Genomic DNA, 16,553 nt, shown 5'->3' with positions numbered 1-16,553 from the left:
CCAAAGAAAATGGCCCAAAACTTTTCCATTCAAGTATGTCTCTATATGGGGTATTGTTCGTGTGGAATTATTGAGCGGAACATAACAAAGATAATGAAAATGAAAGGCAGCATCCATGGCCTACAAGAAAAAGATATACACCCCCAATTAACAAGTTTTCCTCTACCATTTATATTTCTTTGTGTATTTTCTTGGGTACATATATGGTCCCCTTCGTTAGTGCAATAATCCTAATAGTAAATTCACTTATATTCTTCGATGAAGTCAACTCTTGCCTCACTGATTTTTATTTATTTGGTGCACTTATAATAAGTTATTTCCGTATTTATTTATTTTTTTTGTACAAAACTCGAACAAAATGATGTTAGTTTTTAATACAGAAAATTAGAAATGACTTGATCGTCGAACAACTACTATATAAATATCTGCACAACAAATAGCACGTATATAGTTTTTCAAGACAACGCCATGTTAGCCATTGCTCTAATTTCCTTTCTCTTCTCACGACTCATAACGGCCACTATTTCTACCACGCCGCCACTGTATAACGCCACTGTCTTTGTCTTGCTTAACTGTGGCGCACAATCAGCCACCACCGATGAAACTGACCGTCGATGGGATACTGATATTCACTTTCCAAATTTCTTACCTCCCAACTTTTCAAGTATATCCACAACAGCCACAGCTTCTGAACAAGATCCTTCGGTCAATAGAGTTCCTTATACGACTGGTGCTCGTATTATGAGATCTCAATTCACCTACACTTTCCGTGTTACCCCTGGCACAATATTCCTCCGTCTCTATTTCTACCCTGCCAATTACTCCGGCTTCAACAAAGATGAATCTTTTTTCTCCGTCACAGCTAATCATTTAACCCTCTTGAGTAACTTCAGTGCTTTCCTCACAGTCTCCGCAAGTAGTAGTAAACAAGTTCAAAAAGAATATGTCATCAATGTTGATGAAACTCAGATACTCAAATTAACCTTTTCTCCTTCACCAAACTCTTATGCTTTTGTTAATGGGATTGAGATACTTTCTATGCCAACTGATCTTTACATCCATGGAGACGTAACATTGTCTGGGCATACTAATCCATATAACATCAATAACAGCACTGCTCTTGAAACTTTGTACAGGCTGAACGTGGGAGGCAATTTAGTTGGTAGCACAGAGGATACAGGGATGTATCGTGTATGGGATTCAGATGATGCATTTGTTGTTGGATATGGCTATCAAACTCCTCATTTTGATGTCAACATCACTTACACTTCTGAAACCCCGACTTATTCTGCGCCAACCATAGTTTACACAACCTCTAGGATTATGGCCAATTACAGCCCGGGACTGGATTGGGAATTTCCTCTAAACTCTGGCTTCTATTATCTTTTCAGGCTCCATTTTTGTGAGATTCAGCCGGAAGTTCAAAAAATAAACGATAGAAGTTTTTCCATTTCTATCGGAAACCAAAAAGCCGAGCGAGAGGCTGATGTAATACAATGGAGTGGAGGCTGGAGAATCCCTGTGTACAAAGACTATGTGGTTCATGTTAGAAAGCAAGATGGTGAGCAAAACGTGACGCTTGATTTGAGTCCTAACCCATATTCTGCGCATCAAAATGCTATCTTAAATGGCTTAGAAATTTTCAAGTTGAACGACTCAAATGGAAACCTCTCCGTGCCGAATCCTGAATTGTTCGCTGCTGAACCTAGGATTATTAACTCACCACCAAACAAGAAGAAGAAGAAAAGAATATCATGGCATATCATTCTTGCTGTCATCGTAGGTGTGACTAGCGGTATTGCTGTTTTCTTAATTTCCCGACGACGAAATGGGGGAAGAGATTCTGGTACAAGTGTTCCCAAGTCATCAGCCTCATCATCACTACCATCCGATCTGTGCCGACACTTTTTACTAGAAGAGATAAAAATCGCAACGTGCAATTTTGATGAAAATTTTCTGATTGGTTATGGAGGTTTCGGTAATGTGTACAAAGGGTACATAGACAACGGTGAAACCATAGTTGCAGTCAAGAGATTGAATCCTTCATCAAAGCAAGGAGTCCGTGAGTTCGAAACAGAGATTCACATGTTGTCAAAGCTAAGGCATGTGCATCTGGTGTCCTTAATTGGTTATTGTGATGATAACAATGAAATGATATTGGTTTATGATTACATGGCCCATGGAACTCTTCGTGATCACTTGTACAGTACTGATAATGCTCCCCTTCCATGGAAGAAACGTGTTGAGATTTGCATTGGCGCAGCAAAAGGATTGTATTATCTCCATACAGGTATTCAGTTAATTAATTATATACGCTGTAAATTCGTATATTTTTATGCGAGTGCTTAGCCAGTAAAATTTAATTTCACAGGTACAAAGCATACCATTATTCATCGTGATGTGAAGTCAACCAACATTTTATTGGATGATAAATGGGTTGCTAAGGTTTCAGATTTTGGATTATCCAAAATCTGTCCATTTGGTGGGTCAGGAAATACCCATGTTACGACTGCTGTGAAAGGAAGCTTTGGGTATGTAGATCCTGAATACTATAAGCGACAACAATTAACGGAGAAATCTGATGTGTATTCTTTTGGGGTGGTGTTATTCGAAGTGTTGTGTGGTAGGCCAGCATTAATTCCTAGCATGCCTCAAGGGCAAGTGAATTTGGCTTATTGGGCTTGTAGGTATTGTAAAAAAGGAAATGTTGAACAAATAATTGATCCAAATTTGGAAGGTCAAATTGCGCCAGAGTGCTTAAACAAGTTTGCAGAAGCAGCATATAATTGCTTGAGGGATGAAGGGGTCCGAAGGCCATCAATGGGTGATGTTGTCTGGAATTTAGAATTTGTATTAAAGCTTCAAGATGCAGCTGATAATAGAGGTCATGAGTACATAGGCCCTTCTTTTCCATTGATTATTAATGGTGATGCTACGAATGAAGATGAAATTTCCTCAGATTTAACTGAAGTTGAAAGAAAATTGACAAGCCATGGTATATCCATGTCGGTCAGTAGGAGTGCCAAATTGAACAACGTTGCCATTTTCTCTGATATTGTCAATCCATTGGCTAGATAAAATGTACTAGGCTTTTCAGGTTTAGGTGTTCAAGTTAAGGTACAACTCAAAATGTAAGGTACATCCACCTTTAAGATCTATCCTTAGCTCTTTAAGATATATATATATATTATATGTTCTTAATTGTTCTAATTTTGTAAAATACAAATATGTAATAAATGTATCTCACATCATGCTTATTTATATATTTAATATTTAGAAGAGTGAAGAGCAATGACGACCAAGGGTAAATCCATAAATGAGCAAAATGTACAGCTTAAACTGAAATTCCACAAAAATCACCCAAATTCTAGCATATTCTTAAGGCCATGTGGCCATCCACACATTGGAAGAGTAAAACAAAACACACGGACTTTTATAAATGTAGGGCCCATTATTGTGTTCAAAGTTATCACAGTAGTTTTCTTACCTTTTTTACTTTACTTTATTACTACATACATATTATATTATTTTATATATATCTAACATGAAGCTGCTCTTCGTCCTCATCCTCAAAGGGTAGATTTGTCTTTTCCTTTCTCTGATGAAAAATTTGTGATTGGATATGGAGGTTTTGGTAATGTTTATAAAGGGTTCCTCGACAATGGTACAATCACAGTTGCAGTCAAGAGATCAAATCCTTCATCAAATCAAGGGGTTTGCGAGTTCCAAACAGAGATTAAGATGTTATCATCAAAGCTTAAGGCATCAACATCTAGTGTCCTTAATTGGTTATTGTGATGATGAGAATGAGTTGATCTTGGTTTATGATTACATGGCTAATGGAACCCTCCGTGATCACTTGTACAACACTGAGAATACTCCTCTTCCATGGAAGAAACGCCTTGACATTTGTATTGGTGCAGCTAAAGGATTATATTACCTCCATTCAGGTAACTAATCAATAAAGTAATAAACATATCATGATCTAACTCCTCTTGCCTATCTCACTCCCTTCCTTCAGCTGGGTGAGCGCGATATATGTTTTTTGTTTGGTAAAAAATTATTGGGTCAGAATAGATCAAATAACGGGTCAAATACAATTTGCAGAACACGACTCAACCTCCCAAATTGGATTTGTTTGTTCGACATGTTTTGATTCAATAGTTTGATGGATCATTTTTGGTTTTATGTCAAGCCAACAACCAATTTACAATCCAATTTGTTTAATTTTGAGTAAATTACTTGATGAAAGTTGATTTTGTTGCTATAGGTATCAAACATACGATCATTCACCGTGATGTCAAGTCAACTAACATCCTATTGGATGATAAATGGGTTGCCAAGGTGTCTGATTTTGGGTTGTCCAAAGTAGGTGGGACAGATACTACCCATGTTAGCACTGCAGTGAAAGGAAGTTTTGGGTACGTAGATCCTGAATACTACAAGCGCCAACGATTGACAGTAAAATCAGATGTTTATTCTTTTGGGGTGGTTCTGTTTGAAGCGCTATGTGGTAGGCCAGCAATAAATCCAAACTTGCCAAGTGGGCAAGTGAATTTGGCAGAATGGGCTTGTAGGAGTTGTGAAAAAAGAAATAGCCCCAGAATGCTTAAGGAAGTTTGCAGAGTTGGCATATCATTGTTTGAGGGCACAAGGGGTCGAAAGGCCATCAATGGGTGATGTTGTAAGAAGTTTAGAATTTGCATTACAGCTCCAAGAGGGTGCAGATAATGAGGTGGATGGATACGTAAATCCTTCTTTTCCATTGATTATTAATGGTGATGCTAATGTAAGGACGAATGAAGATGAGATAAGTGAAGTTGAAAGAAAACTGACAATCAATGGTATATCCATGTCGGTCAGTAGGAGTGCCAAATTGAACAACGTTGCCATTTTCTCTGAGATTGTAAATCCATTGGGTCGATGAAATATTGAAATGTATGAGGCTTTTCAGGTTTAAGGTCCAATTTTGTGTATCATTTTTTTACAGGTCAAACTTGTAAAAGACAACTTAGAGGAATCCATTATATTAGAGGCTAAACTTTTTTATTTGGATAAAAATTAATGATGAAGTTTCCCTTAATTATGTTTACAAATTTGATTTGAAAAAGAGGAAATACTCAATCGAAATTACTCTAATAGTCATTGCATCTAAAATAAAAACATATATAAAGACATACATAATTTGAACTCTATTGAGTACACATTTTGGATAAGAAAATTTAAACTTCCAAGGATCTGAAGTTAAAAAAAAAAAAAAAACGTAAAGAGAGATTCTATTCACGTGAAATTATATAAAAAGCAAAATATAGAATCAATTATTTCTTTTCCTACCTAAAATAATTCAGGATTCTTATTTGACATGTCATTGTCACTTGTACACAATAATACAAAGAGGAATCTGGAGGGATCCACAACTTCGTCACAAAATTATCAAGAAGAAATTAAAAGGTTAATGTCATATATAAGAGAACATGCTATTTTTTTTTTCTTTTTTCGCTAATCATCTTTCGTACTTAACATAAAGTCGATCAAAATAAATAATATCCTCACCCAAGAGAAGGGGACTAGAGGTTACTATTCTCCCCTAATCATACTCCCTCCGTCCCATATTATAAGTCACCCCTTTCTAAAAATAGTTGGACCACAATATATGTCATTTTATAAAATTTATGCATAAATTACCATATTTTGCCCATTATACCCTTGATTGATTGATTGATTAATTAATCTTAAAAATGTATTTACTTTGACTAACCTAGGAAATCTATAAGTAATTAATTTCATTAGGAGAGTACTTCATTCATTAATTAACTACTTTCTTTATTCACTACTTATTCTATAAAATCTGATTTTGAAAAAAAATATCAACAAACAAATTAAAAATAAAAGATGAAAAAAAATTCAAAAATAATCTTGAAAGTTGAAGATTCAACAAATTTTATCAAGGAAGATGACATTTCAAAAAGTTCAAAGGATGTAAAAATAGAAGACTCAACCAAAACATGTGAAGGCCAAATTGAGAAAAATCAAGATCCAAATAAAGGAGTTATGCACCATTTAAATTAAAAAAAAAAAAGATTTGTCGAACTAGAACTACAACTCATTTGTCGTCTAATTTCATTATCAATAACATCTGATTCAGCAGGAAAATTTAGATCAATTTGAAGCAATGAAATTTGAATATTTTGTGATGTTGTCATGTTTGTTTTAAGAATTTATATATAAAAATATAAAAAAAACATTTTACACAAAATATATAGGAAAATTGAGGTGAGAAAAACTTGATTTTTAAATTTTTTTTGGATCAATTGGTGAAAAATTTGGCTCCAAAAAGTAAAATTTAAATAGTCATCTAAATACATTTATATTTTTGAAATCTAACATTTCATCATTTATTACAAAGTTGTCATAAACAAACATTAAATAAGGACATAAAAGTAAAATTATCAAAATTTGGAAAATTACTATTCACACACTCTTTGGATAGACTAGTGAAATTCCATTCATACTACCCTACGGAGAAAATTTTTAAGCAGAAGGAAACAAATTAATCACATCAAGAATAAATACCTTTCCTAATTCACTTGCAACTTAACAGTGCAAAAACACAAAGACTTTGACTAGTCATCCGGATGAAAGAAAAAGTAAATTAATAAAGGGGTGGAATTATTAATTAACTGTACAAACAAATTGTATTTCTTTTCCCAGAAATTCAGGATCCACAACTTTTTACAGAATTATTATTACCAAAACAAAAGGTTAACGTCCTATGAGAACATACATTTCATATGAGGCAAAAGTAGATATTACTCTAATCGTCTTTTTTAAAATTAGATGATCTAAAATATTTGTCATTTTAGAAATTCAAGACATAATTGAGTATTTTCTTTTCATTTTGTCTTTAGTAATAATTATTTTTGGAAATACTAAATATTCAAATTAACTTTTTTATAAGGATGTGATAGTTAAAGCACATACTTTCTCAGTCCCATATTAGTTGATTACATTTCATTTTACATGGTGCTTAAAAAATTATAAATAAGATGATCAGTTTTACTAATTTATCTTTCATTCATATTAATGCACATCAAGATGATTTATGAAAAATATGTTTAATACTCTCTGTCCATTTGTACTCGTCCAACTTTGCTTTTTTACTTGTCATTTTTGACAAATTAAGAAAATATAATATTTTTTTACCTATTATATCCTCAAATTATTTAGAGAGTTAATGTTTTTGAAAAAGTCTAGAACTTCTTTAATGAGTAAATTGATTGTGGAATTCTATCAGTTAATAGGAATAAAATGATAAATTCACTATGTCAATTATTATTTTCTTAATAGGTATACTAAGTCAAAAATAAACAAATAAATAGGGACAAAGAGAGTAACATAGATCATATGAATAGTAACATTGAAATAGATACAACGTAATTAATGAACTTTTGGAATTTCTAAGCTAGCGTTTGGCCCCAAGTTCTCAAATATTCTTGGTAAATTATATCTGAGTGAAGTTTCACCATGTGTTTGGCCTCAATTTTTCTCAAAAATATTTACTATTTCAAAAAATATGATTTATACCCATAAGTTTTAAAAATTACTCCTATTTAAAATGCCCATAAATTTGTAATATCATTTTATAATGAATATGTTCCATTAAAAAATAACCTTATAACTAATATAATTGTTAACAATCAACAATAACAAAATAACAATATAGGCAAAACAATACATTAGTCGCCAATTCAAACTTGTTATTGATTCAATTATAATTATAACCCATTAAACACAAATTGTTCCTTTTCTCAAATTTTCACTCAAATTAGAACTCAAACTTTTCTGGTGTTACAAATATTAGTTGGAATTAATAAATAATGGATATTTTTTTATATAAAATATAAACGTTTGAGGTAATTTTTGAATTTTTAAAATTCCCAAATATTAGAACTTGGCCCAAATACTAATTTTTTCTAGTATTTGAGAACTTGAGATACTTGACAAATATATTTGCCAAGTTATATGACCAAATATCACCTTCCATGTTTTTCCCAAGTATACTTGGGGCCAAACGGGTCTTAAATTTGTTTAGGCTTCCAAAGAGTATTAATTATAAGGGTGAAATAAAATTTGAAATAAATATTTTTTTTAAAATGACCAATTATGGGACTAAGAGAGTAATGCACTTGTAAACAAAATAATGTGACAAATATTGTGGTTGGGAAGGAGAGTATTTTTTTTTTTCCCACCTCATTTTTCCGTTGATGTTGAAAAGTCTTTGGTCAATTTAACAAAGAATCATCCAAATTCCAAAGAAAATAACCCAAAACCTTTCCTTTCAAGCATGTCGACTATTGCTCCAGTGGGACATAACAAAGATTATTATGAAAATGAAAGGCATCCATGGCCTACAAGAAAAAGATGTACACCCCCAATTAACAACTTTTCCTTTACCATTTCTATTTCTCTGTTTATTTTCTTGGGTACATATATGGTCCCCTTCATTAGTGCAGTAATCCTAATAGTAATTTCACTTATATTCTTCGATGAAGGCAACTCTTGCTTAAAAATAACTTAAATAAGTTAAAAATGACTTAAAGTAAGTTAACAAATATTTGACAAAGTTAAAAACAACTTATAATAAGTATAAAATGACTTTAAAAGATTATAAACCAAAAGTAGTCTCTCTACTTTTATTTTTTTGACTTAAAAGGAATAATACTTTTTTAAATCCAAACAAACTCTAATTATTTTGAGATAACCTATTCCTAACCAAAGGAAGAGAACACGCATTCATCTTATGTCATTGGTTAATAAACATGCAAAAGTAGATACTTGTTTAATTTTTTCCTTGTCATTTTTCGTTAGTGTTGAAAAGTCATATCAAGATTTAACAAAGAATCATTCAAATTCCAAAGAGAACAACCCAAAAAACTTTTATTTCACGTATGTCTACTCATATGGCCTACTGTTCCAGTGAAAAATAATTATTGAGTGGAACACAACAAAGACTATGGAAATAGACACCAATTAACTAGTTTTTTTCGTTATTCCTTTTTCGTTTTTGTATTTTCCTAGTTACATATATGGTCCCCATTTTCAGTGCAATAATTTCTAATTTTTAGATTGGCAGTGGAGTGGTGCGGGACGGATTGAGTTTAACCAGTAAAAAATTTAATTCACGTCGTTCCACTCCACATAATAATTTTTTTAAATTTCAATCTGTCTCATCCCGCTCCGCATAGACCCGCCCCACATGAAGCTGTCACACATAATTTTTTTAATATTTTTTTCTAGTTAAGTTTGACACTAAAAATAAAATTCAGAAAAATAAATTCATTTGTCATTAAATTGTATTAATTTAAGAGGATAGTGACTTAAAATTTATTTTTTTAGAGGTCAATTGAGAAACATGTAAGAAATTGAGTCATTTTCATTTAATATCTTGAAAATTTTAGAAGCTTTAAAGTTATTATTTTAATAAATATTGTTCTATCACTCTTATAACATATAAAAAGTTAAAATTAAATCTAAACCCACATAATATCTCATATATCCGTAACCCGCCCGCCCGCATTAATTTTTTTTAAAAAATCCACTTCAACCCGCCCCATATCCCATCAACCACACAACCGTAAACCCGCCCCATCCCATTGTCATCTCTACTTATCTTTGCACCTTTAATTTCTCTTGTCTTTCTTTGACTGGGTCAACTCTTGGATATCACTGATTTTTCAGTCCATCAAAATCAGTTAACCATATAATTAAGTAACTAATAGAGTATCAACCAACGGTAGATTTTCTTATGTGATCAGATAATCTTTATTTTAATTAAGTATATAGACTTACGGACTTTTAAAATGTTTTATAAGAAATTTAGGGCCGTTTGGCCATATATAAATATTCTCTTGAAAAATTTGGAGAAAATTTAGAAATTAGTGTTTGACTATATAATTTGTGATTACTTGGCTAATAGTATATTTTAGACAACATCTCAAGTTCCCAAGTTCTAGGAAAAAAAATATGGGCCAAATTCTAGTATTTGAGAATTTTTACAAATTTAAAACTCACCCCAAAACTTTTATATTTTATAAAAAGACCATCATTTTTAATTTTGGATAAATTTCATTCCTATTTGTTGTACAAAATTTATATTATATACATATTTTAAATAATTTTTATTCGAACTTGCGCTTCCGAAAAGTCACTTCCAATTATACAAGTAATAATAGTAGTTTTTTTTAAAAATATAAATCAATGATACTTTCCTTTTGTTTTCTTCCTTTTTTTATAAATTCATATTAATTATATTTGTTATCATAACTTTCACATAACATTTTTAATTATAAAATGATAATACATTCCATTTCCACCGTCTCTACTCTCTTGTTTATTTTTATCACTTTCCGAGTTTTTTTATTTTTCTGTTTTAGAGTTTAACAACAATCATTCATGCTGAATGATAACAAGTTTTATGATTTCTCTACAATGCAAATAACTAATAAGATTAAGAATATTGCATGCATGTGTGAAGAGGGAAAAATTTAATACGAGAAAGGGACTAGAGATTACTATTCTCCACTAATTATATAGTATTAACTAAGACACTCATATCATTGCTTAATAAACATGCAAAAGTAGATACTTTAATTTTTATTTCCTTGTCATTTTCCCTTAGTGCTGACAAGTCAAGTCAAAATTTAACAAAGAATCATCCAAATTTCCAAGAAAATAACCCAAAACCTTTTATTTCATGTATGTCTATACTCATATGGCCTACTCTCTAGTGGAATATATATACAGTATAATTATTGAGATGGAACATAATAAAGACTATATATATGAAAATGAAAGGCAATATCTTTATTAGTAAGAAAAATCGTTTGCATGGGCTACAAGAAAAAAATAGACCCCTATTACCCCGATTACCAAGTCTTCTTCACCTTTCATATTTCATTGTTTCCTTTTTCTTTTTATATTTTCATATAGTCCCTATTTTAACTGCAATAATTCCTAATCTTTGCACCTTTAATTTCTTTGTCATTCTTTGTCTAGGCCACCAACTTTTTACTTGGAGCATGTTTGCCATGGGTTTAAAAACTATTTATTTCTACACGTAATTTTTAAAGAGCAACTTTCACATATAGCAAATATAAAAATCATATTTGTATGTTATAACTATAGTTTGTATAATTGCGCCCACTATGGAGAATCAAATTGTATAACTCGCTGGCATGAGCTTCAGATTTATATAATTTCGTTGGCAGACCATTTGTATAAATCGTTGGCAGCCTATTGTTTGTATAAATCGCTGACAACCTTTCAATTCATTTTTATGTATTTGTATATCTGCATAAAATTTGAATGTGTATACAATTGAATCGAAATAAAACATTTGTATATCGAATCTCTCTCTCTCTCTCTCTCTCGCTTTATACAACACAAATTATACATTGTAATTTGTATAATCTGTGTTTATATAAAGCCAGAAAGAGAGAAAGACAAAAGAGAATTAGGCAGGGAAAGATCTATATTTGTATAATTATAAGTGTATAGGACGAAAATATATGTATTCGTATTTGTATATACAATTTTCTCTCGTTTTATACAAACACAAACGTATTTTATACATTTGTGTTTGTATAAAGTGAGAGAAGAGAGGGAGAGACTGGCGAGAGTGACGAGCGAAAAACCTAGGTAGAGAGGCGAATGACAACTGTTTGCTTCAAGTTACAATTAAATCAAACTGTAGTATAGCATTTAATTTGAATTAATAGTTTGCTATTATATACAATTTTCCCTTTTTTAAAATGACTTTTTAGAAAAGTACTTTAAAAATAATAATTTGTGTTTGGTTAATTCATTTGAATTTTTTTTTTTATAAGCAAACTATATTTGATTAATTTTTTCTAAAAAATATGCTTTCGAGAGTCAAATTATGAAAAACAACAAGTGTTAATGTACTTTTAATATTAAGATTATTTTATAGAGAGGAACTATTTTAAAACACTATTATAATTTTTTTTAATTAAATTAAAATATACATATTCAAATTTTCAATTAATATTATACTTTTTTTGGGAGGACTGAATCTTTAATTGTTATTTTCTTTTCTAATCTTGCAAAAATATTATTTTTACTTTTTTTTCTAATTCTACAAATAATATATAAAATATAAAATAATAATATTTAAACATAAAATAAAAATAAAAATTTATTATAAACTTAATAAACCTATGAGATGTGCTAATTAATTAATAAGAGATACATTAGCAAATATGTATATATATAGGGAAGAGATATTTTAGTCTTGAAAAGAATAACTTTTCTGCTTGCAGAAATTTTAAGCTTCTTTCCGTTCACAAGAGAAACTGCTTCTGCTTTCATTTAAAAACAATTTATAGATTTGCCAAACACTTAATTTTCAATAAAAATATTTATTTTCTCAAAATAAGTGTTTTTTGGCATCTAACAACAATGTCAAATATGCTCTTAAAATGCTGAAGGAAAAAAAAAAAAAACTTAAAAGATGATCAGTATTGCTTTGTATCCTTGTTAAGTTTAGTTATACACGCATATAATAATAAATAGATTTTTATATCAGTTACTATAATTTTGGTTATTGTTTTTGTACAAAACTTGAACAAATGGTCTAGGTGAACGTCAGTTTTTAATACAGAAAAATCGAGAGAAGGCTCAAAATAGTCCCTCATCTTTGGGTTAAGACTCAAAGTCATTCTTGAGTTTTCACATGAAGCATTAATAGTTCCTCATGTTTGCAATGTTGGTGCACTTTTGGTCCTTCCCTAAACTTTTATCTATTTTTTAAACATTAATTTTGTTCATAATTTTATGTAAGGAATGTCCCATCGTGTTTTTATATATTTAGTAGAAATAATAATTCTATGTGAGAGAAGATGAGAAGAATAACACATTGTTCTGTTCAGTATAAATATTACTGCAACTAAACTAAGAACATTTTAACATATGACATTGCAAGAAAAGGAAAAATTGTACTATTGTACGTGAAATTGTCGTGGTAAACCTCTCGACTTTACCTGCAATACGATTTCTACTAAACAAAATAAAGTGTTTTTCTTCTCACAGTCTCTCACATGGAGTTATTATTTCTACTAAATATATAAAATGACGATTAAACATTCAATACATAAATTATGAATAAAATCATTGTTAAAAAATAGGAAAAATTTTGAAGAAGGACAAAAAGTGCACCAATATTACAAACATGAGCGACTGTTAATGCTCCATGTGAAAACTCAAAAATGACTTTGAGTCTTAATCCAAAAATGAGGGACTATTTTGAGCCTTTTCTCCAGAAAAATCGAAATAACAGAATGACTTGATCATTGAAGAAGTAGATATCTGTACACATACACCAAATACCAGAGAAATTTCAGAACAACGCCATGTTATTCATTGCTCTGATTTCCTCTCTCCTATTACATCTAATGACAGTCACTATGACTCTCACGCCACAGTACGATTACAATGCCACAGACAATCTTTTGCTGAATTGTGGCAGAGTATTGGAAGGCACAAAATTAGCAGCCCCCATTGAAGATATCGATGGCCGTCAATGGTATACAGATGCCCACTACCCAAATTTCCTACCTGTCAACTTTTCAAGAATATCCACAACAGCCACAGCTTTTGAACAAGACTCTTCGATCAATAGAGTTCCTTATATGACTGGCACCCGTATTATGCTATCTCAATTCACCTACACTTTCCGTGTTTCCCCTGGAGCCAAATTCCTCCGTCTCTATTTTTACCCCGCCGATTACTCTGGCTTCGATAAATCAGAATCTTTTTTTTCAGTCACTGCTAATCATTTTACCCTCTTGAGTAACTTCAGCGCTTTCTATACAGTCGCTGCAAGTACCAATTCTAGTAAAGCTGTTCGAAAAGAATTTGTCATTAATGTTAATGAATTTCAGATACTCAATATAACCTTTTCTCCCTCGCCTAACTCTTATGCTTTTGTTAATGGGATTGAGATAGTTTCCATGCCCACCAATCTTTACATCGGTGGAGATAATCGCATCAAATTGGTGGGCCAGAATGATCCTTATTCCATCTATAACGACACTGCTCTTGAAACTTTGTACAGGCTGAACGTGGGAGGACATTCAATTGCTAGCACGGAGGATACAGGGATGTATCGTGTATGGGATTCAGATGAGGAATTTGTTGTTGTATATGGCTTTCAAACTTCTGAATTTGATGTCAACATCACTTACACTACTGAAACCCCGCCTTATGCTGCGCCCAGGATAGTTTACGTAACCTCTAGGACCATGGCCAATAACAGCCAGAGCCTGGATTGGATATTCCCTCTAGATTCTGGTTTCTATTATCTTTTCAGGCTCCATTTTTGTCAGAATCAGCCGGAAGTTAATGAAACAAACCACAGGGTTTTCGACATATACATCGGAAATCAAACGGCAGAAAAACAAGTTGATGTAGTTGGACTGAGTGGCGGCTGGGGAATCCCAACGTACAGAGACTACGTGGTGTATGTGAGAGACCCAGATGTCCGACTAAGCAAGGAAAAAGTGTGGCTTGAATTGCGACCTAACATGAAAACTAGAGCTGTGTATGATATTGCTATGTTAAATGGCTTGGAAATTTTCAAATTGAGCGATCCAAATGGAAATCTGGCCGTTCCATATCCTGAATTGGGCTTAGAAGGTTCGATCAAATCAGCACCACTCCCAAACAACAATAAGAAGAAAAGAATATCATGGCATATCATTGTTGCTATCATCGCAGGTGTGACTAGCGGTATTGTTGTTTTCTCAATCCTGGGTTTCTTAATTTCCCGACGACGACAAAATGGGGGAAAAGATTCTGGTACAAGTGTTCTCAAGTCATCATCACTACCATCCGATCTGTGCCGACACTTTTTAATTGCAGAGATAAAAAATGCAACAGACAATTTTGATCAAAAATTTGTGATTGGATATGGAGGATTTGGTAATGTTTATAAAGGGTACCTTGACAATGGTACAACCACAGTTGCAGTCAAGAGATCGAATCCTTCATCAAAGCAAGGGATTCGCGAGTTCCAAACAGAGATTGAGATGTTATCATCAAAACTAAGGCATCGACATCTAGTGTCCTTAATTGGTTATTGTGATGATAAGAATGAGATGATCTTGGTTTATGATTACATGGCTAATGGAACCCTCCGTGATCACTTGTACAACACTGACAATGCTCCTCTTCCATGGAAGAAACGCCTTGACATTTGCATTGGTGCAGCTAAAGGATTATATTACCTCCATTCAGGTAACTAATCAATAAAGTAATAAACATATCATGATCTAACTGGCACGATATATATTTTTTATTTGGTAAAAAATTATTGGGTCAGAATAGATCAAATAACGGGTCAAATACAATTTGCAGAACACAACTCAACCTCCGAAATTGGATTTTGTTTGTTCGAGTTGCATTTTGACATGTTTTGATTCAATAGTTTGATGGGTCATTTCGGGTTTTATGTCAAGCCAACAACCAATTTACAATCCAATTTGCTTAATTTTGAGTAAATTACTTAAGTTGATTTTGTTGCTATAGGTACCAAACATATGATCATTCACCGTGATGTCAAGTCAACTAACATCCTATTGGACGATAAATGGATTGCCAAGGTGTCTGATTTTGGGTTGTCCAAAGTAGGTTCAGTAGGTGGGACAGATACTACCCATGTTAGCACTGCAGTGAAAGGAAGTTTTGGGTACGTAGATCCTGAATACTACAAGCGCCAACGATTGACAGTAAAATCAGATGTTTATTCTTTTGGGGTGGTTCTGTTTGAAGTGTTATGTGGTAGGCCAGCATTAAATCCAAACTTGCCCAGTGGGCAAGTGAATTTGGCTGAATGGGCTTGTAGGAGTTGTGAAAAAAGAAATGTTGAACAAATAATTGATCCAAACTTGAAAGGACAAATAGCCCCAGAATGCTTAAGCAAGTTTGCAGAATTGGCATATCATTGTTTGAGGGAACAAGGGGTCGAAAGGCCATCAATGGGTGATGTTGTAAGAAGTTTAGAATTTGCATTACAGCTCCAAGAGGGTGCAGATAATGAGGTGGATGGATACGTATACCCTTCTTTTCCATTGATTATTAATGGTGATGCTAATGTAAGGACGAATGAAGATGAGATAAGTGAAGTTGAAAGAAAATTGACAAGCAATGGCATATCCATGTCGGTCAGTAGGAGTGCCAAAGTGAACAACGTTGCCATTTTCTCTGAGATTGTAAATCCATTGGGTTGATGAAATATTGAAATGTATGAGGCTTTTCAGGTTTAAGGTCCAATTCTTTGTATCATTTTTTTACAGGTTAAACTTGTAAAAGACAACTTACAGGAATCCATTGTATTAAGGCTAAATTTTTTTATTTGGATAAAATTAATGATGAAGTTTCCCTTAATTCTGTTTACAAATTTGATTTGAAAAAGTGGAAATACTCAATCGAAATTAATAGTCATTGCAAACATATATAAAGAAATACACAATTTGAAC

The 16,553-nt window shown here is 32.3% G+C and overlaps 2 protein-coding genes across 2 annotated transcripts in view; both read left to right on the top strand.

Annotated features, from left to right (window-relative positions):
• Positions 1 to 16,304, top strand: part of LOC125810966 (receptor-like protein kinase FERONIA) — a 34,050-nt gene extending 17,746 nt beyond the window's left edge. The window contains exons 2-3 of the mRNA XM_049490463.1: positions 13,457 to 15,312; positions 15,604 to 16,304. Coding sequence (XP_049346420.1) covers positions 13,457 to 15,312; positions 15,604 to 16,304 — 2,557 coding nt within the window. The remainder of the gene's footprint in view (positions 1 to 13,456; positions 15,313 to 15,603) is intronic.
• Positions 469 to 4,927, top strand: LOC125810714 (receptor-like protein kinase FERONIA). The gene is made up of 4 exons (XM_049490188.1): positions 469 to 1,711; positions 1,916 to 2,290; positions 2,372 to 2,912; positions 4,747 to 4,927. The coding sequence occupies exons 1-4, from the start codon at positions 469 to 471 to the stop codon at positions 4,925 to 4,927; spliced, it is 2,340 nt and encodes a 779-aa protein (XP_049346145.1).
• Positions 16,305 to 16,553: the final 249 nt, after the last annotated feature.

Source organism: Solanum verrucosum, unplaced genomic scaffold, assembly GCF_900185275.1.
Source record: "Solanum verrucosum unplaced genomic scaffold, falcon-dt-bn FXZP01000032.1, whole genome shotgun sequence".
NCBI lineage: Eukaryota > Viridiplantae > Streptophyta > Magnoliopsida > Solanales > Solanaceae > Solanum > Solanum verrucosum.
This window is presented reverse-complemented; position numbering and strand designations above follow the sequence as displayed.

Bases quoted from the DNA above. Each gene is read 5' to 3' on its own strand.
- LOC125810714 (XM_049490188.1), top strand. From the start codon at position 469: ATGTTAGCCATTGCTCTAATTTCCTTTCTCTTCTCACGACTCATAACG. The intron at 2,291-2,371 runs GTATTCAGTTAA...TTAATTTCACAG, and splicing joins ATTGTATTATCTCCATACAG to GTACAAAGCATACCATTATT. The intron at 2,913-4,746 runs ATTGATTATTAA...GGTGGATGGATA, and splicing joins TACATAGGCCCTTCTTTTCC to CGTAAATCCTTCTTTTCCAT.